At 28.0% G+C, this 26,844-nt stretch overlaps 1 protein-coding gene across 19 annotated transcripts in view; it reads left to right on the top strand.

The window, feature by feature from the left end:
* Positions 1–21,892, top strand: part of mub (poly(rC)-binding protein mub) — a 156,437-nt gene extending 134,545 nt beyond the window's left edge. For 6 of the 19 annotated variants that reach the window (XM_036358147.2, XM_036358146.2, XM_036358145.2 and 3 more), the window contains 4 exons: positions 1,784–1,921; positions 6,179–6,263; positions 6,344–6,614; positions 10,488–12,978. In XM_036358147.2, the coding sequence (XP_036214040.1) occupies positions 1,784–1,921; positions 6,179–6,263; positions 6,344–6,614; positions 10,488–11,268 (1,275 nt within the window). In that variant the 3' untranslated portion in view covers positions 11,269–12,978. Of the gene's footprint in view, positions 1–1,783; positions 1,922–6,178; positions 6,264–6,343; positions 6,615–10,487; positions 12,979–19,985 lie in introns of those variants that run through there. The other 13 variants (XM_070111540.1, XM_070111525.1, XM_070111539.1 and 10 more) reach the window with 10 other exon arrangements.
* The last annotated feature ends 4,952 nt before the right edge of the window (positions 21,893–26,844 follow it).

The following is a 26,844-nucleotide window of genomic DNA, read 5'->3' as shown; positions in this document are numbered from 1 at the left end:
ATTATTGCACTCTTTGATTATTTCAACTGATTCAAACTATTATATAGTTATAATGCTTTCTTATAAATAATATATTATTATTTATATTTTACCTAAAATAGCTCCTTTTGACTGCCTTAGGCAGCTATTTCATTCTCAATAGCTCATTTGGGTTTATAACCTTACTTCACATAGTCTTAAAGCATTTCGTCAATTATTCGATGAAAGTGCCTAATTCTAACTATTTAAAAAATTCCCCCTATTATTAGGAAAAAATATTATTCACGAGTTAAAACGTTTTTCGTATCATATTCAAACCTTAAATATCATTTTTGTACGCTGAAACACGTCATAGAAAATTTCCCACTATTTAACTGAAAAGTTATTTTTCATAGTTAAAACAATATTTTCTCTTCTTAAACCTAAAATGTTTCTTCTTCATAATCATTTTGAAAAAACTTGTAAATTCCTTATATCTCTTTTTTTTAAACCAGTATTATTTTTTTAAAAATCCCAGTATTTTTTTTTAAATCTCTGTATTATTATTTTTTTTTAATTCCGAGTATTTCGTTGTCTTACAATCTAATACACTAACAGTAATTCTGTACCGTTATATTGCATAATTGTGAGTTTCTCATATTTCTTAAAGAAATTTTCCGGTATTTCTTTGATTACAATCTAACATATTATACCTTATCTTTTTTTTTATACCTTTATCTTTTTTTTCACCACACCATAACTTATCATCGAGACTCAAAACTATGCCACAACTTCGCGTACTATTTCAACTCTACCTTACCACTATTATTAAAACTACAATAATAACCTAAAAATTGCGTCGCCAATCTCTTGTATATTTGTTTGTTTGCATACCTGGGTAGCTTTTCTCACTTTGCAAAACCAACCGGCCATCAACTCCCTCACCAATCCTGAGTATCACATTCTCTCTTTGGTGGAATATTTCCCTATATTAGCCTACTAAAGTCGCAGAGACAAATCATGCACTACTTTCTAGGAATATCGTTAAACAAAAAAAAAATCCTCCGACCTGACCTCTATGTGTTGCATTGAAAAACAATTGTCTTATACATATTCATGATAGCTTGAAGAAAATGCCCCGTATCTTACAACTCTCGCCTCTCTACATATGTAACTGGGTTCTGATTTTATAATTAAACACGAATTTGCGTATCATTTCCTCCTTAGTTGAGTTATATAGCATATGATTTGATTTAATTTACCTGATTTGTACATATATATAATATATACTATACTTTATGACTTCTCATTGTGTTGAACCGCCGACCTACGCTCTCTCTCTAATAATTTTTCTACATTGTTTAATTTATTTACCCACTCTTATAAATGTTAACCCCGAACCCACACCGCTTAGATAGTGAAGAACTGACTTGTTTTATGAAAAAATATATGTCTTTATTCTGGCAAGAGATCTCTTTTAATTACAACACATATTTTCTTTATATTCTTTTCTTATTGTTGTTAAAAATCGTGCAAAAATCAAATACAAAAAAATCGTTTAACTCACCAAAAAACAACAACAACAACAAATGTAATAACTACTGCTACTACTATGTACTACCATCACTACTATTCGTTACCACCACTCACCAACACCAACCAACTTCTGCTACTACTATTACTACTACTACTACAACAAACGTCGAAAATACGCGGCGTTGCCACATCTGCCCGCTCGCCTGTCTAACTCTTCAAATTGGCCATGCAAATGCAACAAAATGAAAATTGTTAATGCAAATCAAAAATGAACTACAACACAAAATAGACATGTCCCGTATTTCCGCTGGCCTTGGCCGCCGGTGGCCTACACGCTGGTATCTCAGGTTTGACGGATCCTCTCTTGAAAGGGGCACATTTGCAAGGAGCGGTGCCGGCCCACCATCATCTACAGCATATACCCGATGTGAGTTGCATTTGTTTACTACAACAACAACAAAAGAAAAACAACCAACCAAAAGTAGACGCAAAGCTTGATATATACCGTATTTTCCAAAAACAAAAAAACTTTAAAAAAAAGTAGTAATGTTTTGGAAGCTCTACTGTGATCTTTGTGGTTAAAATTTTATAAAAACTTTTTCACAAAATCATAAAAAAATACAATCCCTATCGCCGCTATACAGGTATTTTATGCGCACCCCTTAATTTCCTCCCCCGCCCTCTACCACCTTACACCAAAACCAACTCTATTTAGCTTGCTTGTGGTTCACACACGCACACATTTGCTGAAGAGGTGTGTGAAATCACATCATATGAGCCCCGCCCATCAACCCCTTTCCACTAGTTAGTTGTTTTTCCGTAGTTGCTTTAGAAAGTGCCCCCGGTTTCAGCAGCAGCGTTTTAGAACTACATAAATTTCATTATTGCTTTATGCTTCCACCCTGTACTTGTACCTGTAGCCTCGCCCCCACCCCTTACCTTGAGGTTTGTACCAAAATGTTGGTGTTTTTTGTTTTCTTCACCGGTTTTGTGTTTTGCATTTTACCCCTCCTGGAATGGATTCGTGAACTTGCGTTAAATTTTACTATATGTATTTACTGTTAATGTGGTAATTTATGCGTGGTCCAATCAGTAACTTCGAAAAGTCACCTTCAAACTATTTTTTTCTGGTGACATCGAAAAAAAAAAAACAAAACTATGTTTAGGGGACTTTACTACCCATATAAATACATGTTTATAAACAATTTTTTTTTTTTTTAATTTGAAAAATATATGTTTTCATAGAATCCCCTGCCCGCATTATAGTGTTCTCCGGCAGAAAACATTTTTTGTGGTTCTAGCAAGAGTATACCTTGAGGTAACATAACCGCCACAATTCTTTGCTGGGTGACAGTGTTTTTCGAAGAAGCTTATCTGGTAAAAGACGTGGGATTTTTTGTGTTGCATATTTCATTTGTTATAAATATTTAAGCGCAAATTTTTTAGCAAAAAAAATAAAAATTTTCGTTAACTGACCACCATTTTTGCAGCCGATAATATAAAATAAAACTGCACGTTTCGCTCGAGCTTCTGGTATATAAAATAAAACCAAGTGCTATAAACATAGGATAGTAAACATGATGCCCTCTAAGTATAATTTACAATTTTTTCGTTGTTTTCCCGAAAAAAAAAATTCGAAATTTGCTTACTTTTTTCAGATTCAAATTCAGATTTTAGTGGCAGCCCGCTTTTATCCAAATTTCACGATTTTTTTTTTATGACTCGAAGCTCGAAAATCGTAAAATTCTATTTTACAAACGGGTCACGCCTAAAATTCTGTATTTAATAGTACGCCATCAAACAAGCCTGTCTAGAAAAATTTAATTAATTCTAACGCATAAATTACCACATTCATGCTCGACTGATCTACCAACCGACCCCTTTTGACCCCACAGCATTTTTGCACTTCTAGTAGTCCTTTCTATATTTAGTATGTAATATATATTTCTATATATTAAGTAATTTGTTGTTTCTGTACTAAGAAATTGCCGTGTATATTTTATTGTTATATTTATGTATGTAGGTTTCTACTACATATATGTACATAAATTTATGCGCATTTCTTGTTCTAATTGTTGTTCTTGTTGTTATGTCCCATGGAATGTGCCCCTGCCCCTGTAATTATACCCCCGTAATGTTGTACTTAATCGTAATACCATTTATTAACGTGCTATGAACTATTGTCATAAGCAATTCTTCCCTTCATTTACACATATAAACATATTTATACACGCACACTTACACAAAAAACTGCATATTCTTACATTTCCACTTTTTAAATACATATGTGTACATATACCACAAAGATATGTCTACCACACTTACATTTCTCAATTCACATTCGAACACTAAGCTGCATTTCTAAAAAATTTCTTGCCTATCACTATTATCTCTATGTCGATAAATGCATGTTTTTGTAAAGAGTGAAAGAAAAAAATACTTTCATTTCATTTTTTATGATTTCTAGTGTAAATTTTAGATACTATAGAAAAAAAATTGAATATAGGTAAAATAGAGGAATAATTTTTTCCTTTCGATAACATTTTTTTTTTTCGAAATTAAAAGATGTCTTGTGGCTACTGCCATTCGTTGACTGGAATTTCCATTGCCTTATAGTATTCATAGCTCTTTGCGAAAAAGATATTTATATATATTTTTATACATCTAATTAGGAGAATCTCGATACAAATCACGGCTGAGGTAAGATTATAAAAGAAATATATAATAGCTACAAATTTCGAGTGTATTTTTATATAAGAAAACTCAAGAAGTTATAGCCACTCAGAAATCCAGTCAGAAAAACACCTTGTTTTGTGAATTTTTTCGAAGAGATATTTAGTTTAGTAAATAAATAAAAATGCTGTACATTTACAGAATTTAATGTAGCTTAAATAATTGCCAATTCATTTTCAAAATTTTAATTTTTCTTGATTTCATAGCCGTTCAACAAAAGGAACTCCGAAAACAATTGTCAAGCGGTGAGATAGTTTTTTCCGCTTAAAATTAAATCAAATCCAAAAATTAAAACATTTTAATAATACAATAGATTAAATCAGGTAAAGATCAAAAGACTATACAAAATTTTGATTTTTGACAAAATGGCGGTTACCTAAAAATATTTACACCTCAGAGTGGCTTAAAAAATCGAAATTATTATCAAACATTTTATACTTTCGATCATTAGCTGACATTTATAACTACGAAAATCGTGTGAAAATTCAAATTTTTCAGCTGTTTCGGAAAAAGATTTCCACATCGACTCTGAAAACAACTTTACGAGAGAAAAACGCAGTAAAGTAATGTTTATTCATATTCGCTGGAAATAAATTACAGAACCTATCAGATCATACTGTATTGAGATAGATATATATTGAAGTGTATGTCAAAAAATATTTAAAGCTTGTATAAAATTGTCAATTATGCTGTGATTCAATAGAAAAAATATGTATCGACTGATTTTCAGGGGAACTACAAACTACTAAAGCCAGATTAGGTCAATGAAAAATATATATAGAGTCTTGGACTCAAATCAGAAATTCAACAGCTTCTCGATGTTGCGAAAAAAACGTTCTATAATTGTAAAGCGAGATTAAGTCAAGGAATATATATATATATATATTTAGGGGGTCCAAAAATCTTTTCCAAAAGCCTCTCGTTATATCGAAAAGAACCAAAATTGTGAATTCCCTCACGTTCGCCAATAGAACTAAAGCCTTTTCTAATAACTTTCTTAGACTTTTGATATTCAAATTAGTTAGTCGATATATACATACATAAATAATAATTTTTAATAGAAAATAATAATATCTTTAAAAAGTGAAAGGCTAAGCGGTTTCGAAAGGTAAAGGTGAAAGTATTGGATAACAATATTAAATAAGTATGTTGTGGCTTTAGAATATTATAGTATACCTATATCCTAATTATTTTATAATTAAATACAAAAAATTAAATATATATTTTAGACAAAAAGTATCAAAGAGGGGTTTTTTTTCAAATGAATGGCCAAAATTATTAAATTATAGAATCATTTTTTTTTCTAAATCAAGACTTTTATAGAATAAATAAAAAATTATAAAATTTTGTTTGAAAAAAATCTGAAAATTATATACATAAATAATTGCACAAATTTCCTTAATGCCTTAATTTTTAATACGAGTGTATAAATATAGAAACTTTAGAACCAAAAAAAAAAATGTATGCTATATTTTCAATAAATCTGCCAAAGCTCACAAGTCTGCGCTCTTACTCACTCCCCACAGCACTACACACCACCAAATACAAAACTAAATTTCAAACCAACAGCTTCACCAACAACCGTTACAATTAACTGTCTTTATTTTAAAGTTAGTTTTGTTTAAAAAAACAAAAAAAAAAAGTTTCTAAAATGCATACTAACAACTTTGGTTACAACAACTGTTATTGTTGCTGCAGAAATTCCCGCTCTGTAATTGTTGTGTTTTGTATGTTCTTTTGTAAATATATTTACGTAATATATTTGTAGCATTAAATAATTTGATTTTTCACTTTGAAATGGTTTTAATTAAATTTTTAACAAAATTTGTTTAGAAATGAAACTGAAAAAAAACAATAAAAATGTATTTTCTATTTTCCATTTCCTTTCTTCCTATCTCCCCACACGCGCACGCGCACACATACGACGCACCTCAACCAACCACAAACTTAGGTGGCAAAGAATCCATTGGCTAGCTTGGCAGCGTTGGGTTTGGCTGGCATAACACCCACCAATACCGGTGGACTGAATCCCACAGGTAAGTTGTTGTGTTTTTGAAAGATAAACACTTTCTCGAATTTTTTGTATTAATATTTTTTTTATATTTTTTTTCTAAAGCAGCTTTGGCCGCCTTAGCTGGCTCACAGCTACGTACAGCCAATACAAGTCGTACACAACAACAGCAGCATGAGATGACCGTATCTAATGACTTGATCGGCTGCATTATCGGCAAGGGTGGCACGAAAATTGCCGAAATACGCCAAATTTCCGGTGCAATGATACGCATTTCGAATTGTGAGGAACGCGAGGGTGGCAATACCGATCGTACAATCACGATTAGCGGCAATCCAGATTCGGTGGCATTGGCTCAATACTTAATCAACATGAGGTGAGTACCATACTATGCTGTTATAGGCGTCAAACAAACAAATTCAAAATTAAAAAAAAAAAAATTAATAAAAAAAAAAGTTTTAAAATTAACAAAAAAAAAAATATTACAAAGAAATTTTAAATTAAAAAAAATATATAAAAAATTTTAAAATAAAAAAAAAAATTTTTGAATAAAAATAAAATTTTAAAATTTATATTTTTTTAATAAAAACTATATATAAAGGAATTAAAATAATAAAAATAGTGCTAATTATTATTAAGTATATGCATTAACCCTTATTGTATATTCTCTCTATATATATATATCTACCTCTAAAAAAATTAAACATATATATATTTTGTCGAATTGAATTGCAAATTAACAAAGAATTTCAACAAAAAACACAAAACACATTGTACGCTGTTAATAATTATGACGTAATTGATTCACAAACACACGCACACACCGTTCGTTCAAACAATCGAAACATTGATCAATCAATCGAGCAATCAATCAGTCAATTGAAATGAAAAATAAAAATGAAAAAAAAAACGTATCAAAACAAAGAAAATCGAACATTTTCGTACTTTCACTATTTGAAATCTATGCTAAGTATACGCAAATTAACATACTATCTACATATATATAATATGCGGTATAAGGAGGTTCTTTGATGATGATAAAAATTAAACAAAACAAAAAAAAAATTACTAAAAACAAACAATATTAATATTATGAAATGAAAAAGTAAATGCGTTCTAAAATGTCACAACTACATGGCAACTCTGTATTAGCAGAAAAAACAACTTTTGTTAACTGTACTTTTGTTTTCACTAACTTTGACTACCAAAAAATGCGTAGCGCATAGCTAACAGGCAGCCTGTGCCTAAACTTAAACTTTAGTAAACCCTTAGAATTAAGCCACTTCATAGGCGCCAAGCGCACAATAACAACCATAACTAAGGTCAAAGGTTAATTTGTGCTGCCCAAAAGAAAAAAAGCACACGACTGTAGTAAAAAGCTGTCCACCTTATTTATACATGTACTTAGAGGCATAAATAATTGTGTACCTTGCAGTGCAACACTGCGCGTAAATAAATTAAAGTAGAATTTATCAAATAGTATTAAAAAAAAATATTAAAAACAAAAACTACAACACAAGTATACATATATTAGTTTCGAAAACTTGTAAAGTGAAGCAACTTTGTTACTACTTGGTATAAACAACTTCTAACTACCATTTTGTCCCCAGCACCATTTTCCCAACGAAAAAAAAGCGCAAGCAAAAATTGAGAGCGAAAGTAAATACAATTTTTGATTACATCAATTAATATATAATTTTTCCTTTAATTTACGCACCAAATTATTAATGTGCACTAATTTTTCAACATTTTCTTTGAAACAAAAGCAAAACAAAAAATTTGCCGTATATTTTCAATTTTGTTTTGAACCGTTTTAATATGAAAACCTTACTTAATTTAGCCTTTCATAACAGTAAACCACCAAAAAAAAAATATATACATTTAAATAAATATGAAAATACTTTTTTCGAAAAACCCACTCATCTCCATACCACTCAAGCGCAACAAATAAACCAAGCCCCAAACCCGTTAAAGCAGCAAAAAGAAAACATAAACATAGCAACCAAACACCCACAGCCTACCGCCACGTTTGCGCACATTTTTTTCTACATTTATTACGATCCAATCAAAAGCAGTCAACCCAACCAAAACTCAAACCAGAAACTCACCACTAATATGTTATTTCACGTACCAAAAATCCATAGTTTATATTAGTGCTGCCTACTAATTTCCAACAACATTTTAACTATTTTATCCAAGTAGTGTGATATCCCGCCTCCCACAGCACCAACAGCAGGTGTATAATTTTTACCAAACTCAACACCAACACCCGTCACTTTAAATGTGCTCCTCCTAACCAAAAAAAAAAAATATATATATACAAGTTATATATTAAAAAAAAATTCATTTTGTAAACTAAAAAAACTTGCGCTCACACTAAATATTATAAACACCATAAAGCAAATACTACTTGCCACTGTATTAAACTTTTGTATACCAATACTCCTACATATGTATATGTAACATTAGTATGTATGTATGTATGTAAGTAGAGCAGCGCCCAAATCCCCAAATACATTTAATAATAATAATAATTTAAAAAAACAATGTAAAATCGCTGCCACAATTGGCAGCAGCCATGGCAAAACGCCGCCGCGCTGTCACACAAGCACACACAAATCGTACGTCTCGTCTCATAAAATATTTATATATATATGAATATTGTTGTATGTACGTTGTTGCTACCCATGGGATCACGGCCGTGTATGCAAATCAACGTTCCATAAAGTATACATAACTATCATATAATCCATACCAGTTATGCCAGTACGACCCCGACCCAGCCCCCTGCCTGTCATTGACCAACCCAATATCACCCGCTAAACGCTCGTATAAAACGAAAAGCATCCACAGAAATATAATAAGTCATATTGAAACGTGAGCCTATTTGAATGCAGCAGCGTGTGTGGTATAAGAAATATATATTTTGTATACATACGTACATATTTTACAAGAGAAATCAGAGAAGTTTGTAGTTCGTTAGATTTTTTTATTATTTTTTTTACAATTTTGAGTTCTGATTACTTCTAAAGTAGTTGTAAACAATTATGTATGTCGATAGTTAGTTTTAGGTTACTTTTAAAGGTTTTTTCTTAGACGTGCACCATAGATGTAGTTCTCAACCTAGTATTGAACAATTTACCAACGAAAAATGTAGAATATACGAGTTTTAGACAACTAAAAGGCTAAATATAAATATCGCATGGTTCAAGTCTCGAATCAACTAACGAAAAAAGTAGCTCTTAAAAGTGTTGGGTAGCTCATCGATAAATATAAATTTTATATGGTTCGTGTATTAGGTAGCTAAAAGGCTAAATCTAAATTTTGAAAGGTTCAAGTCTCGAACTAACTAACGTAAAAGTAGATCCTAAGAGTGTTGGTAGCTAACACGTTATATATAAATTTGGAAAAGTTCGAAATCTTTTCGTTCGTGCGAAATCTTTTTTAATATACTGCAAAATTCATAAATAGCTTTCAATACTATGATAAAAGGTCAGGTTTAGGGTCCGATTCATGCTCAAAAATAACTAAGAACTTCGTATAGTACACGAACAATAAATGAACAATACAAGTATTCTACCCACAAGAAACAAGGTTTATTAATTGATTTGGGCACTATGTGATTAGAATCTCTCTTTTTAGTTTTAACTATTAGAATAATTAACATTTTTGCATTTTATTAATTAATAAAAATAGTTACGAAACCCAAATTAATTTCAGAAAAGTACTACCTGTTGAAATTTTTAGCAAAATATTTTTATTTATAGTTCAGTTCTTATATTTTTAATATGCAGAAGTTTCAGGCATTTCTCGATTCCAACACAGCGTTGCCACTGCATTCAAAGACGGCTTACTCAGAACCCCTCATTAAATTCCCTCAAACAAAAAACCATCACCGACCACCGCCACCACCCACACACTTGTACCATTTTGAACGCCAAACCGCAAAAAAAAAAAAATATATATATATAAATAACATTTAAAGAATCCTCCTTGTAAAACAAAAATCCAGCAAATTCCCTCCTTAACCCTTAACGCAAAAATATCATCAAATTCCAAATTTTTAAAAATTTACAAGAAAAAAAATATATATAAAAAAATGCAAAAACCAACTCAATTCCACAAAATCACCATTAAAAATTACAGTCATCACCTTTCAATGAACAACTAAACCTTATCTCATCACCACATACAAACAATATCCTATTGTCCTTTTTTCTCTTTCTCTCTCTCTTTATCCCTTTTCCAGCGTTGAACTGCAGAAGGCCAATCTACAGGAGGCGAACAATGGCGGCGCCAATGGTCAAGCTAACAATGCTAGCAACAGCAACAACAACAACGCCAATGTCACTAATGGCGCCAGCAATGGCAATGCCAATACGAACAGCAGCAACAACAGCAACAGCGGTGGTAATCACATAAGCGGCGCAACCACCTTAGGTGGCAACAACAACAGTGCTGGCAGTGGCGGCGGTGGCGGCAGCAATGGCAGCTTGAATCAGACCGGCGGCAGCAATCACAGCAGCAATAATAGTTTAAACAATTTAAATACGAATGCGAGCAATGCGAATAACAGCAATAATAACAACAACAATACACAACACTCAACCACAGCCATGACAATGACAAACAACAGCAGCAATAGCAACAGCAACAATACAAGCGGCGGCAACAATTTAACCTTAAGCACAACTTCCAACAATCCAACCAATCCATTTTCCACTTCATTGCCATTTTCGAATACACCAAATCCATTTGCCAACTCCACCACAGTCAGTTCGCTAGCAACAGCTATACCGTTAGCACAATTGCTGGCCAAACCGGGCGCTTTGAATGCGCTCTCCAGCCTAACGGCGCTCGGCGGCCTCACCGATCTGTTGGGCGGCTTGGCCACGCTCAATGGTCCACCCATACAGACGACCGGTGTACATCGCACCAAAAGTTTCGCATCGACACGTTTTCGCAGTCATAATCATGCCGATGGCGGTGCTGATAGCGAAAAGACGCGCAATAAATTCAATCCATATTAGAGTAGTTGAGCATGTATAATGAAAAGTAGGTGTGAAAGTTGAAGAAGTAGTGGTATGTGGAAGCGTTTTGAGATTGTAGTGAAAGCATGTAAGCTTTTAGAATTTAAAGTGACTGAAAGCTTTTGAATTTTGTAGGTATGATTTAACAGCTTAATCCTGTACGAGTGAAAGCTTTCAAATTATGTGTAAAGCTTTAAAAGTATATACAAGTGAAAGCTTACAAATCTTGTATAAGTGGAAACTTACAAATCATGTATAAGCGAAAATTTTTAAACCATATGTACGTGAAGGCTTTCAAATCGTGTGTAAATGAAGGCTTTTAAAACATGTGTACGTGTAAACTTTCAAATCATGTGTAAATGAAAGCTTTCATGTATAACCGCAAGTTTTTAAATCATATTACAATGAAAGCTTTTAAATCATGTAAAAGTGAAAGCTTTCAAATCATGTAAAAGTGAAAGCTTTTTAATAACAAAAAATAAAGCTTTTGAAGTACAATTAGTTAGTGTTGCGTGCTTTCGACATACAGAGACACTGAGAATTTGCAACAAATATGAAAGCTCAGTAAAAAATTGTTTAAAGCTTCGAAAGTTAGCTTGCAGAGTATGCACCCAAAACACAGTTCGCTCGCAAACAAATTAGTAGTGTGAATCGATGTCAACGCGTATTTTTTTCATTGCTTAGTAGAGTTGGCGCTAAATTAGTATTAGTAGTTGTACGAATAGCTTTCGTGTGCAACGATATTGGTTTACTAAATTTTTGCAAGCCCGCACACGCTTGCATTTTATTCTTAATTCTTACTTGTTTTTTTGGGTAATAGCAAACTTTAGGCATTAGAAATACAAATGTACGTACTAAATGATGATATTTACATAACTTTAAAAATTGTGTGATAAAAACCCGAGAACCCACAATGAAGCACACGTAGTTTGGAAATCATGCAATTTAATTTTAAAATATGCAAAGCTTTGCATTAAGCAAATTAGTTTAGTTATTATGTTTTTGCCGGCTCGTAATTATGGCTTTAACATAGTCATAAAACGCGTCTTAGTTTAACAACATCATGTTCTCATAATCATGCCCACATGCCTATTATTGCCATCCAGATTTTATTTTTAAAATTGTGCGCTTTTGAAAAATTTATTTAAAAAAAATTACAAAAATTTATTTTGTTGTTGAAATTGTTCAATAAGACGAAATTGATAATTTAAAAATTAAATAATTTCGAACTTTAAAATGCAAAAATCAATAGAAATTAAATTGAAAATTTTACGAATTTCGAAATGTTTAATTGAAACAAAAAAAAAACACGAAACTTATTAAAAAAATTAAATTTTTCGCTTTCTCGTATGAAATTTTTCAATAATTCATAATTAAAAACACAAACATTAAATAATTTCGTATTTAAATAAAATAGCAACACCCTTAGCTTACTTGCAACTAAAATATATAATATATTTTACAACATAACAATATTTTCTAGGTGCGCAACTATATTTTCTACCATTAAATCAGCAATCATTGCATATACATATATATATAGGTATATTATATACTTATAATTGCATACTCATAATGTTTTGAAAAATTTTTAAGTTTAAAAATTAGTTTCTAAGTGCAAAGGCGATATGTTATCATTGTAGTTTTTAAGCAAAATCATGAAAAAACTAGTTTATTAGCGCTAAATAAAAGCATTAAAGGCAAAAATAATGTTTATATTGTTTTTATTGCAATTTGGAAATATACTTTTAAAAAAATTCTAATATTATGTTTAGATATTTTTTTGCATTTTAATATTATTTTTTTAGTTTTTTTCGAATTTTTTTGTTGTTATTTTTTTAATATTTTTTTTTTTTGATCTTTATTTTTTTTTTATATTCTTTTAAAATTTTTTTTTAAATATTTTTTGTTTTTTTTTTTTAATATTTTTTGTTTTTTTTTCTATTATTTTTTGTTTAATATTTTTTGTTAATTTTTTTTTTTTGTTAATTGTTTTTAATTTTTTTTATTGATTTTCTTTTACTAATTTTTGTCAAAAATTTGTTGCTGTTGTTATTATGTTTTATAAATATTTTAAAGCGATTATAGTATAACTATTGGCATCATGACAGTCAGCACATAAAAATTTGCATACCCATTATTAAAATTTTCTTATATATATGTATAAAATAGTTTCATTAGTTGTAGTAGTCGTAGGTAAAAACAGGTTTCGAGAACTCGGAAGTATTCGAAGCATTAATTTATAAAAAAAATTGAAAAATTAAGTATGGTAAATTAAATTGCATAAGAAATTAAAATCAATCAGCGTACATACACACATATACAAGTCGTATACGAATTAAACCAAGCTGTTAGATTTTATATAATGCTGAATATCTATGTTTTATTAATTGGAAAAGACCATTATGGAAAATTGTGATGAAAAAAAAAATTAACTCAAATTATATTACGAAAGGAAGTAAGCAAAAAGTATAAGGGCAATGAGAGTTAAAAGCATATAATTTAAAAAAATATAAAATTGAAATACAAATAAGTTATAAAAAGTAATCAAAATTATTGTTTAAAGAAATAAATATCGTTTGAGAAACAAACCTCGGGAAAAGTATTTCTTTTTTTTTAGTCAACTTTTCAAAAATGAACAGTGAAGTTGAGAAAATCGAAATCGATAAATTCTTTACAATTACACACCTTTAAAAAATGTACAAATGTGTATATACAATTGCTATCAACTGGAAAAAAGAGAAAGAAATATTGTTTTAAAATTTTGAAGTAAAAACCAAATCTTGGGCGCTAGGATGACTATATATTAAACGGTTTTATTTAAAAGATTTAAAATATATATATTTCGCTCATTTTAAATCAACAACCATTATTTGAGAGTACGAATGTAACCACGAACTTAACTCAACTTATTCTCAACTGCAGCTTACTTTCATAACTTTATTCAGCACAAGAACACGATAGCTGAATATAGCGCTGAATGCTAAAAGAGTAATTTATAGTTTATGCTTTTGGATATTAGAAAGCAACAAAGCCTATTTCGGTGGTCTATAACTCAAACTCAATAAAATAATGCTCAACTGCAAATAATAATAAAAAAATTACTTTGCTCTCATTGCTCTTAAAAAATTGACTGATGGGGAAGCTTTAATATTATAAAAAGTTTCTCAAAGTAGCATTATATTGTATTTTAATTGTTGGCGTAAATATATATTTAAAAATCTTGAAAGAACAGAAAACAGGTATTAGCTAGATGTAGATTGGAATATTTCTATTCATGTCTGCAATTGGACCGGGCTTGCAAAGGAAACCCATTTTGAAATATGTATGTAGTTTTAGAAAAACGCTCACTAGTTTTATATGGATTGGTGTTATTAATAAATCTAAGAACATTACCCGTTAATTTGTTACTATTATCATTCAGCAGCTTTAAATGCATGTAAATTCAGCAGCACTTACTTTTTGAAATATAAAATGCAATGTACATAATACGTTGAACTTTATTGATGCCAAAAGCTTTTCATAGTAGTAATAGACAGTGTTTAGATCAAGCATATAGTGGAGAGACGAGCAAAAGAGTGAAAATAATAACACATTTACACCTCCATTAACTCAAATAATAACACTAGTATACTAGTATGACATTTCGGAAAGCTTTACGGTAATATTTAGAAGTTAATTCTTCATGATTTAAACTTCACTTTACTAAAAGCTTTGTTTATTGTTACTCATATTTATGCATGTTAAACCTTAAGCCAGCTTGCTATCTAATTTCCATACTTTTTTATGCATGACGAGCTTTCACTAAATTTAAATGTAAAATATAGCTTTAAGCTTGATAATCGAACTTTTGTAATACTATTACTCGAGAGTTTAAGCGGGTAGAAGCTTTCACAGACTAATTTGAGTACAAAGAGCTTTCGCTAATGGCAATAGTGAGAAAGCTTTAAGCTTGATTACAGAACTTTACAAAAAATACAAGATCCCTATATAATGGTTTATCAATAAATGAAGTGAAAGCTTGATCTAAGCTTTTGTTAAGAATTTATGCGCCAAATCATTATTATTATTTTAATGCCATTCTTAGTTTTATAGGTTATAATAGTGTTTAAACTTTAGCGTTTAGTTTATCTGAAGAAAAGTTTCAGAAAGCTCTCTTAAAGCAGGCGAAATACTTTTTTCGAGATTATCATATAAAAAAAAACATTATATATTATTATTTGATTACTAAAAAACGAGAGCGCTTGAAAGTTTAAATTGCTTGGAGTGCTTATATAATTGTAGTTTTTTATACTCCTGGTAATTACTTATAGAAAAACGAGTAAAGTTTGTTAACGGAAAAAAATTTCAAAATTATCTATGAAAAGAAAACTCTGTTTCAGACCAATTTTGAATTAAACCTTTTTTTGGTTTTATAAGTTTGTTTTACAAAAATTGTAATGAAATATTTAAAACAAATTATATAAATTATCTGAAGTTGGTATTAGAATTCAAAATATTTTTTTTAATCATAATAATTGCTATGATGAATCATTAATAAATTTTTATAATTACCTACATCAAAAGATTGATATTTCCAAAGTGTTCCCAATTTATGAAAATGGCATATGAAATGCATTAAAATTTACTAACCTTGAAAACCGAAATTCATATTGCAAAACAATATAACAAAATTTACTGAAAAACCAATATCCAAGGCGAAATATATACAACAATCTTACTATATGGTATATGTACTACAAGTATTTATGAAGTAATCAATTTATATGTATTCACAAAACAAATATATATATATACACTTATACTATTCCCTTTTCCTACCATTTATACTACCTTATGCGATGTAATTATAAATAAAATATATAAGACACAAAAAATTGGAAAATATATAGCGAAAAAATTAAAAAAACAACAAAAAAAATTGTAGAAATTAAAAAATTGACGAAAAAATATTTCCAAAAAAGAAGTTAATAATAAAAAAGAAACTACAGAAAAATAATAAAAAAAAAGAAACTCAGAAAAAAATCTAAGCAAATAAAAAATTATATTACAAAAATCGTGCAGTTTGCAAAAACATATTGAGAACTTCTTAAAGAAGTTGACGAATATCCAGTTTTAAATAATTTGTAATAACAAATTCGCTCAGTAAAAATAGTTTAAAATTTAAACTTAAAAACCAATGCAAATATTGCTAAGAAAATTGACTAGAATTAAAAAAAAAACATAACTTATAAATTCTTTCAACAAGCTGATGAAGAATTTAAGCGCCTCTAAGTATTGTAGCTCCGGTATCTAAACTTTATTTAAAATATTAAAAATTTTTCAAATTGGTAAAAAAAATGTTTTTTAGCGCATAGAAGTTATTAAAAATTTTTCTCATAAAGCAAACAGTAAAATATATTAACGTAGTTAATTGACAAATTGGCTTTAAGTCGAAATTTTTTTTCCAATAAATTTCAATTTTCGTAAGTAAAAAGTATGTATATATAATATTCAATTGATATGTTAAATGGTGTTAATTAATAATTTTTCGGCATATACGCAACTTTAAAAATAAAAATATAATTTACTTAAAATGTAAGACGTTAATAAGTATGAATTTTTTTATATTTGATTTTTTATATATTATATATTTTGTATATTATTTTTTTAATTTATTTATTTTTTTATATATAATGTATATTCTTTTTTTTATTTTTTTTTTTTTTATTATCTAAATTTTTTTTTTATTTGTATATTATTTTTTATTTATTTTTATATTATTTTTTATATATTTTTATATCATTTTTTAACATTTTTTGTTTTTTAATATATTTTTTTATTATTTTTATTTTTTTTTAATTCTTTTTTCCCCCTTTTTTTATTTTTTTTTTAATTCTTTTTTTCCCTTTTTTTATTTTTATTTTTTTTTAACTTTTTTTTTATCATCAGAAACTCATTTTGCTATTAGTTTTAATTGTGCAAAATTTCTTTTCATAATCAAAACTTATTATTCTATTAACTTGATAGCTGAAAACCCGAAAATTTTTCACATCATTGTTCATACAAGTTATATTTTAAAAACAAATTACTGTTGATTTAATTATAAAAAAAATAATAATTTTTAGTATTAAGAATTATGAACAGTTTTAAATCCGTATATGTAGTTAATAAAAAAAAAACAAAAATACAAAAATAAATAAATAATAATAAAAAGAACCCGAAATTAAGCGTAAAATTCAATCTTAAAGTATTGTGAGTATTACTAGCGCATACGATCAATCGAAAATTTAATACACTCAAAAAAAAAAAATAATAATAAATATGAAAAAGCATTAACACGAAAAAAAAGCTAAAAATTAAAAAAGATAAAATCATCATGAACCACATTTAAATATAGCAGAATCGTGTATTAAGCGTCATGCGTAGCATTTTGTAAATCACAACATACATATAAACACTAGTAGCGAGCAAAAAACTACAACTACTTACTTACATACATAAAAGCAGCGTTACATATTTATATACTTAAACTTATAACTTAACTTGTAACTTGTAGTTCTTACGAAAAAAGCAAAAACAAAAACAAAAAACAAAATATATTTACTACTACCAATTTGTAATGGAAAAAAATACTTATACATAATAATAATAAAACAAAAACACTTACACTTTATTATATGCATAAACAAACAAACAATTTACGCAAGCGTATCAGTAAAAGCAAATCGCATTCATACATACATACAAACAACATATTGCAAACATTCAGAAAAAAAATACAAATAAATATGAGAAGAAAATTTTTGTGACTTTTATTTATTTAACCGCAAAACTGTATTTCTTGTTTTTTTTTGTTCGAAATACTTTTCAAATTTCAATATTTTGTGTAGTATTTATAATTAAAAAATGTATATGAAAAATAATAATTCTAACGCAAATAACAGAGTCGTTGCGATTTTCGAAGCATACAAATGCCTGTAAATCGCTTTTTTGCTTTAAAAAGGATTAAAGAAGCGACAGAAGACAGAAGGGCGTCAATCTCACAAAATAAATTTAATATATACTAAAAATGAAAGATTTTATTTGTCATGTCTTCGAATATTTTTTATTTGAAAAAATAACTATATAACATTTTTTATTAAAAAAAAAATGTTTCTTTCTAATTTTTTATAATAAATTTTGTTTTGTAAAATTTAAATAACAATGTTCACCTGTGTTTATATATTTATGTAATATTACAGTAGCTTCAAATCAACATTTTTTTTTTTATAAATACCATAAATTCGGCTTAAACCGTATTTGTGCAAAATTCAATCCAAGTACAAAGAAATAATAAGAGAGAAATAAAAAAGTAAGGTTATGTTAGGCTTCTATTTTTGTAAATCTAGAATGTATCTATATAATATTAATAGCTGAGAGAATGTCCACAGCATCTTTAAAACTATAGCTAGAGTTCTGTATTTATAAATAAACGAGTATGTATGTAGTCCATTTAATGGAGAAGTAAGTACTCATGTCCCTCTCTAAAAGTTTAGACAAACATTTTCACGTTTAAAGTTTTTCATTGATTTTCCTAAAAAAAATGCAGATAGGTTTGTCCTAATTGACGCGACAATTTTAGTTTAGGCGTTTATATATGCTAGGAAGTCAGAAAAAACACGTTTTTTATGAAGAGAGTTTTATTTAATGATTAAATTAATAACAATTAATGTACTTTTATAATCAGCGATTAATTTTCAAAAATTTTTGATTCGCTTGCTCAAATTGCCGATCGCTCGAAGGGCTTCGGAAAAAAGGTGTCTGGTCGGGAGGAAGATTTTTCTGCTAAAAATTATTGCAAAGCCAAGAAACCAAACAAAAAAAAATATTATTTATACTATAGATACGGTTAATGAGCGAATAAATAAACAAAAATTTTATTTCTGACCAAAAACCTTATTATTATATAAGAATATTCTTAAATATACATAAGTACGTGCGGTCAAAAAAAACTTCGGATTTTTTTAAATTCACAAGTATATATAACCTTTTAATGCAAAGATAATAGATTACTTTTCACTAGAGCTTATAAAAGGGTACAAGCGAAACCTCAGTTCAATTTCAGTCGGATTGATTTTTTGTATTGTTTTTAATATATATAATAAATGTATATATTTTTTTATATGTATAATATTTTTGGAATTTAAGAATAGTCTAAAGCAATGTTAGAAAATTACAACATTATTTCATGCAGCTGTCTGCGATTCGCCGGACTTTGGAGAAAGTATAGAGATAAGGATAAATAGCTTTCAAAGAGAGCAGAGCTTACACATAGGGAACTGAAGAGTGGCGAATCGAACACTACTTGTCTAGTATTAATTTTATAATAGGAACTCAAAAGCTAGTCAGTTGATCATAGTAATGATTATTAACCAATTAACGGCTTTTAGATTTATTAAAGATGAATATTGAAAAATGTTGTATGCTGAATACTGATAACTGAAAACCTTTTTTTTCATAGCGACGTCAAATAATTTTTGCCTATAAATAAAATGTATGATGTATATACAAATTATTCAATTAAGCATAATAAAAAAAGGAAAAAAAATTAAAATTAAGTAAGTTGCAAATTTTGCCTTTCCAAAAAAAAATATACAAAAAACAATGTTTATGATCTATGTTTGTCTCTCACTACAATTTGCTTTGAAGTCAATCACTTAACTGCCACCTTTCTTCTCTCTCAATTCTCTTTACAGAATATCAATGGAAACAGCTGGTCTGCCCATACCCGGTTATCATTATATTGCACCGAATGCAATTGTCAAAACGCCAATACATTAAATCGCCAAAAAATTTAAAAAGCAAAATAATAATAACAAAAACACAACAACAACGTGCGAAGAACATAAAAATGCGATTGCGTGCTCAAACAACTCCAACAAAGCAAAGAAAAACGCATGTGAGGTGAATATACGTGTTGGAATTGAAGTGAAAAGAGAGAGCATGAGAGTTGAAAAGTCATTTGTCAACAAAGAGGAGCTGTGCAAAGTAGACAAAAGGCAAAAAGGAAATAAATTGCAAGAAGAGAAATAAATTACAAGAAATGAGGCCGCCGCGCAGTTTAATTTATAATAAATAAATAAATAAAATATTAATGAAAAACAACAACAAACGCGGTAACAGCAAAAATGGCAACCAATAAGCAATAAATAATAAGTATAAAAATAAAAATATTAAAAACAAGTTTAGTTAAAGGGAGATTGCAAGAAAAAACAAAACGAAAACAAAAATAAAAGTAAATGAAAAAATAATTAAAATAAATATTTAATTTAAAATTTTGTATGTATTAAATATTTCTGGTTTCACACACACACACACATGACGTAGTTGAATGTGCAAATGTAAAGTTTTAAATGCAAAAATGACGTATACAAAAACAAAAACAAAAACAATATAATTGTTAATTCTTTTTTTATGTTATATACAAAAGCAATGTAATTTTGTGCTGTTTTTTCATGTGAAGAAAAATGATAAAGTAGCAAAATAGACATACATACATATGTACTACTTGAGCACACACACGTGCATACATATATACACACACATTTACACACGAACAAACTTTAGCACTTTGTAGTTGTAGTGAACGCCAAAAAACAGGAAAAAATAGAGGTTTGAAACAAGCGCTTGGCGCAAAATCAATACAAGAATAAAACCGTTAAAAAAATTTTTTGAAAACAATATGAAATTTGTTTTAGAATAATGTGTAATAATACCGAAAACCGTTAAAATGTGACAAAAAATTTATTTTCATTCTATGTAATTTTTTGTTGAGAAAAAACCAAAAATTGTTTTGTTTTACTAATAAAATTATTGCAGTGCAACAACACACACCAACATACATGTACGTGTGTTATTGTTATTGGAAAACAAAAAATAACAAAAAAAAAACAACAAATTTTTTTTCGAAAACCGTATAATATCACATTCATATCGCAAAATAAATTGCTGCTGCAGAAAAAAGTCATATCTTCATGCGACAAATAACTGCATTTGCAGCAATAAAAATTATACGACAACAACACTAATAACAACAAATGCAGGCAAATCATAAGCAAAATGTGCAAAATATACACAAATATACACAAATATACACAAATACCAACATATGATTGCAAAGCAACGGCAATAACGGTAAAGAAAACGTAACATAATTACTTAGACACACATACAGACAAACAAATATATACACATATTTATGATATTAAGCTATTTACTAATTTACTACACATTTTTTCAAGCAAACCTGCATACACACATATATACACATACATACATACATACAAAAATAAAAAAATTAAATGCAAAAACAATAAGAAAAACATTACAAGCAGAGCAAGAGACGGCAGAAACATAGAAAAAGCAACACTGCAGCGTTGATTCTTAAATATTTGAAAACCTAACATATCCGCTAAAATAAAGAAAAAATAATATAAACAAAATGGATGCGTGGCAATAAATAAATAAAATAATGCAAGCAAAAAGCAAGAGGCGAACAGAAGCAAATGAAGTTAAAACAAACAAAAAAAAAAGCAAAAAACAAAAATAAAAAACGTAGTTAAAGAATAGTAAACAAATTATGATAAATGTTTAAGTAAAGCAACATTAGTTGAAATTGCATACACACATACACATACATACATAAATTTATAATTATTAACTAAAACACTAATTATTTTACTTTCGTTGTAGTTGTTTCTTTCTATTTGCGCCCTATTCTCTAAAAGTAACTATTTTCTAATGTTCGTTCTTTATTACTTAAATGTATGGTCTTTTTTTTTTTTGAAATTGTTATATATACTCTATACATATCTACACACAGCACTTTCTTGCTTCCTTTCGTTTTATGTTTGATTTTAGCAGAAAAAAAATTGTAGCTAAATATTGAGTCAAAAGTTTGCAGTTTTTGTAAAATTTATGAAAGCTCCACGGAAGCTGAGATTTAAACTGAAAAATTGATAAACGAACAAAAAAACCACAAAAATTTTTATCGATATTTTTAATGTCAATAATGCAACGCGCGCTACTTTACACTTTAGGTGAAAGGAAACGAAATCGTGTGACTTTAAGAGCTTTCACACAATCTTTGCGCTTTACTGCGTGAAATATCCAAACGAATAACCATACAAATTATTATTTTAATATTTTGAATCTCAATGATGTATTGCTACTTCATGAAACAGGAATTTATGCGTCTCAACGAGCTTTCACATATCACTTGAAACAGAAAAATAATTTTTTCTTTACTATAAATAAGTTTTTTATCAATTCGTATGAGATTACTGGCTACTATTCATTTATATTTAATACATGAAAGTGATAAGCTTTCATTTTTTACTTTCAACTAATAAAGCGTTCAATTTTAGCTTTAATTAAAGCTTTCACTGCTTTTGTAAAAAAACAAGCACACATATATATAAATATAATAAAATATACTTTATTTCATAAAAATCGCATGCTGTTTATAGTAAAAATTGAATTTGCAAAAAAACTTGTATTACTCAGCTTTCATCAAATGGTAGCTTTTTGACAATTTCGTGCTAACAATAGTTTTAAAACAGTTCATAATAATAGAAAAAGCGACAAAGAGTTTCATGTGGGATTTGCGATGAAATTTGCTTATTAAAGCTTTTCTCATCTGCGATAAAATTCCATGATTAAAGCTTTCATTTGATGAAAGCGCCTTGACAAAAGATAAAGCGTAGTTATTGACGAAGCTTTGTAGAGATAATAAATGAAACAAACAAATTTACTATGATGCGAAAAGCGCTAAAAAAAATGCGAAAAACAATTTTTTTTTATAAAAGTTTGTTAGAAAATCTCATATAATTTAATGGCGTGGAGCATAGGTATAGTAAATAGCCGACGGTTGACTCAATATTTAGCAAAGCTTTTTGTTTAATTTTTAATTTTTTTTTTGTAACTCGTTATTTTAACTCTAAAATTTCATACACTACTTACTCGTATAGCAGAGAAATCTCATTTGCCTAATAAATAAATAGCAAAGCTATGCTTTTAAAATATTTTAACATATACAAACTCTAACTAATATTAACGGTTAATTTTAATTTTTAATTGTTTTGACTTTGCAATTTATTTTTACTGTTTTCTTCTTCTTGTGTTTAACTTAATTAACCATTTATTTTATGCATTACTTGCAATAATTTTTATTTATACATGTTTCTCAAGTCATATTTGCGTAAATTTTAAATTAAATTTAAATAAATAAAAAAAAAATTAAAATATTATATATACACAGATTAGCCAATGCTTAGCAAGCTTCCAAAATTTCATAGAAATATAATTTATTAACATTATTATTATTATTATCATAATTATAATTATACATAATAATTAAGCAATGTGGAAAAACATGAGTTGCATAAGTAGAAGATGAAAGCAAAATGCTAAATGCGAAATGCGAAACGCGCCAAATAAACGGCAAAGACACAAAAGACTTTTTTTTAATAATTTTACTTTATATACAAATTATTTTAAAACAAATTTTATTTCATTTATTGAGAAAGCGTGGTGGAAAACAAAAAAATACAAATTATTTAAACGTTTATAACGTTTTAGTTTTAGTCAAAAAGTGAGCAAATTTTACAATATAAATAAATATAAATATTTTTCGTTTTGGAAAAATCAAAATTTTATTGGCATAGAAAATTATTTGTATTAGCAATTAATAAAAAATAAAAAATAAAAACAAAAATATATATATATACATAAATGCATACATGTAGTTGTATGTATGTTTAAACAATACAATATTATTCATTTATATTTTCGCATGCGTCGACTTTTTGTTGTTGGAATTTTCGAGCATATATATAGTTTACATACAATACATACACATATAAAATTCATATTTAATAATATCTAAATAATAATAAAAAGCGAAAAAATATTCTCGTACTGTAAAGTAAAAAAAAAACAGGCGTCTTTTTCTTTTAGTTTTAATAATTTGGTTAAAATTATTTCACTTATTTTTTAGCATTCATATATTTGCTTATTTGCGGATGCGGGACGTGGACTTAAGTTGTGAAACATAACAAAAAAAAAACAACATAAAATACTTATATTTTAATCTTCTTAGTACACATAAAGCGAAGGTAGTAAAATAGGGTCTCTAAAAGCAGACTTTACTGCACAGCTGAATTATATGCTAAAATGTGAGGTCTACATAAAAACTTGCTACGAATATTGTACTTCAGTTAATAATTTATTAAAAATTCATTTAATTCTAACAAAATATCCAACAGCTGGTTGCCATATTGATCTCAAATGTCACTTTCAGTGCAGTAAACTTTGAATACGGCTGAGTAACTTGAGTTTATGAAATCGTATATGTATATATGAACACATAGTAAAAATTTGATAGCGCTATGGAACTTGAGTTTATGACGTCACATACGTAGTACTCATAACTGTCAACACTTTTGAGCAAATGAAGTAAAATTATAAATTTTTGACAATTAAGCTTTGATTTTAAATCAGCTTAATTTTGATTTGTTAGTTAGTTGAACTACATTCGCCGTAAAAAGAACGACTCTAACCAAGTTTTATAACTCTATGACAGTCGAAAGAAACTACTGGGTGCACAATGAACTTTATTGGCGCTAGTCGAACGATATATTTTCTATGCAATTTTTCTAGCAATAAAATTTCACATTCAAAATCTACGTCATTTCGACAGTTTCGGAAATACATTGCTGTAATCAAAAATAAAGAAAAAAGTTTTAATTTCCAAGTAAGTATAATAAGCCCCCAGTGTCGTCCCGTTTATCTTTTAAATGTAATTTATATTTTTTATTTATTTCTTTTTTGTTTTATATTTTTCTTCAAAAATATATTTTCACATTTTTATATACAAATATTATTTGCAGATCTACACATATTTTTATTTAATTTGTTATTTATTTTTTTAAACAAAAAAAAATATCTATTTGTTAACCCAACATATCTCTGAACATATTACATACAAAATAAATTATTAAGCATATTAAATACATACATATGAATATATTGTGCAATAAATGCATATTTAAGTGAAACATATCGCAAATACATATTATGAAGGTGTTATACATACATACAAACATAATTTACTCAAAACATGCTAACCAGTTCAGATTATGGTTGAAAATAGTACTATAACCTAAAATACCATATAACAAACAAATATCAAACATAAAAATTATAAAAAAAAACTAAAACACCAAATGAATTTTCAACGCCAATACAGTGCGACAAACATACAAAACAGGACATTCAGGTTGCTCTCGAGCAAAAGTTGATTACCATAAACTATAACTAATACATAAAATACATAGAAGCGTTGAATAACGAAGGCAGGCGGAAAATGCGAAGAAGAATATGTATAAAAGAAGCGGTAGTTATGACACTTAGAAACTATGAATTATTATATGTAGTATTATTTATTGAAAAACTCATACTTAATAATTTTGAAAAATAAACAGCGCCAACAGCTTTTACTATATAACATATACTCCGAAAGCGCGAAAAGTGCTTATATTTCTGCGAAACGCTGACTAATACTTAATATTTCTATATTCAATATTTTTTTTCATATTCAATATTAAATATTATTTATTGAAAAATAATACACAAAATTAATTATTTCGAAAAGTCAACAGAATGAACATAACATACTATATATACACGTTGAATGGATGAAAAGTGATTTTTTTCTTCAAAAAATAATATTTTTGCCAACAATACAAATTTAAAAGTTTATTGCCATAAAACATAATATTACATAAAATTCATAGAAAACGTTGAATAAAAAAGGCAGACGGCAAATGCGAAGAAGAGTATGCGTAAAACCAGGTGCAGTTATGATACTTCGAAACGTCAAATTCCTATATTAAGTACTGTTTATGGAAAAGAAAATTTTACGGCGAATGGATGAAATATGATATTCTTGCTTCAAAAAACAATATGTTTACGAATAAACCATATTTAAAGACAACCAAATGAATATAGAACAAAATAATCATTTATGTATGTAAAGAAGTGTTTTGAATTTTTAAAAAATCTTTATGAAATTTTTGTGCAGAAATACCTACAAGTATATATGTACATCCATTGGCAGTAATAATTTTAAAAACTTAAAAAATTTATTTAACAATTCAGCGCATGAAAAAATACAAAAAAAAGTGAGATTTTTATTTCATTCAAACATAGCTCGCTTTTTGAATTGAGAAACATATTCATGCAATGGATGAATTCGTTTACACAAGTTTTGTAAGGACTTACCATACAGTAAAGTTGCGGTGTATAAAAACATAGAAAAACATGACGAAAAATTGTGCAACACTTCATTCATCCATTGGATGATCTTTTTCTACTTTAATAAGTAATTTTTTTGCCAGCATCCAAATAAAATACGAAATATTAATTGTTTGAAATCATTAACTTTGCACACAACTTATTGTAAGCTAATTTCTGGGCCATTCATTGAATGGTTTATTAGCATATAACAGTAGCTATAGAAATGCGTAGAAAATAAAAATTTACCACCAGTTTATT

Source organism: Bactrocera oleae, chromosome 6, assembly GCF_042242935.1.
Source record: "Bactrocera oleae isolate idBacOlea1 chromosome 6, idBacOlea1, whole genome shotgun sequence".
In the NCBI taxonomy this organism is placed as follows: domain Eukaryota; kingdom Metazoa; phylum Arthropoda; class Insecta; order Diptera; family Tephritidae; genus Bactrocera; species Bactrocera oleae.
This window is presented reverse-complemented; position numbering and strand designations above follow the sequence as displayed.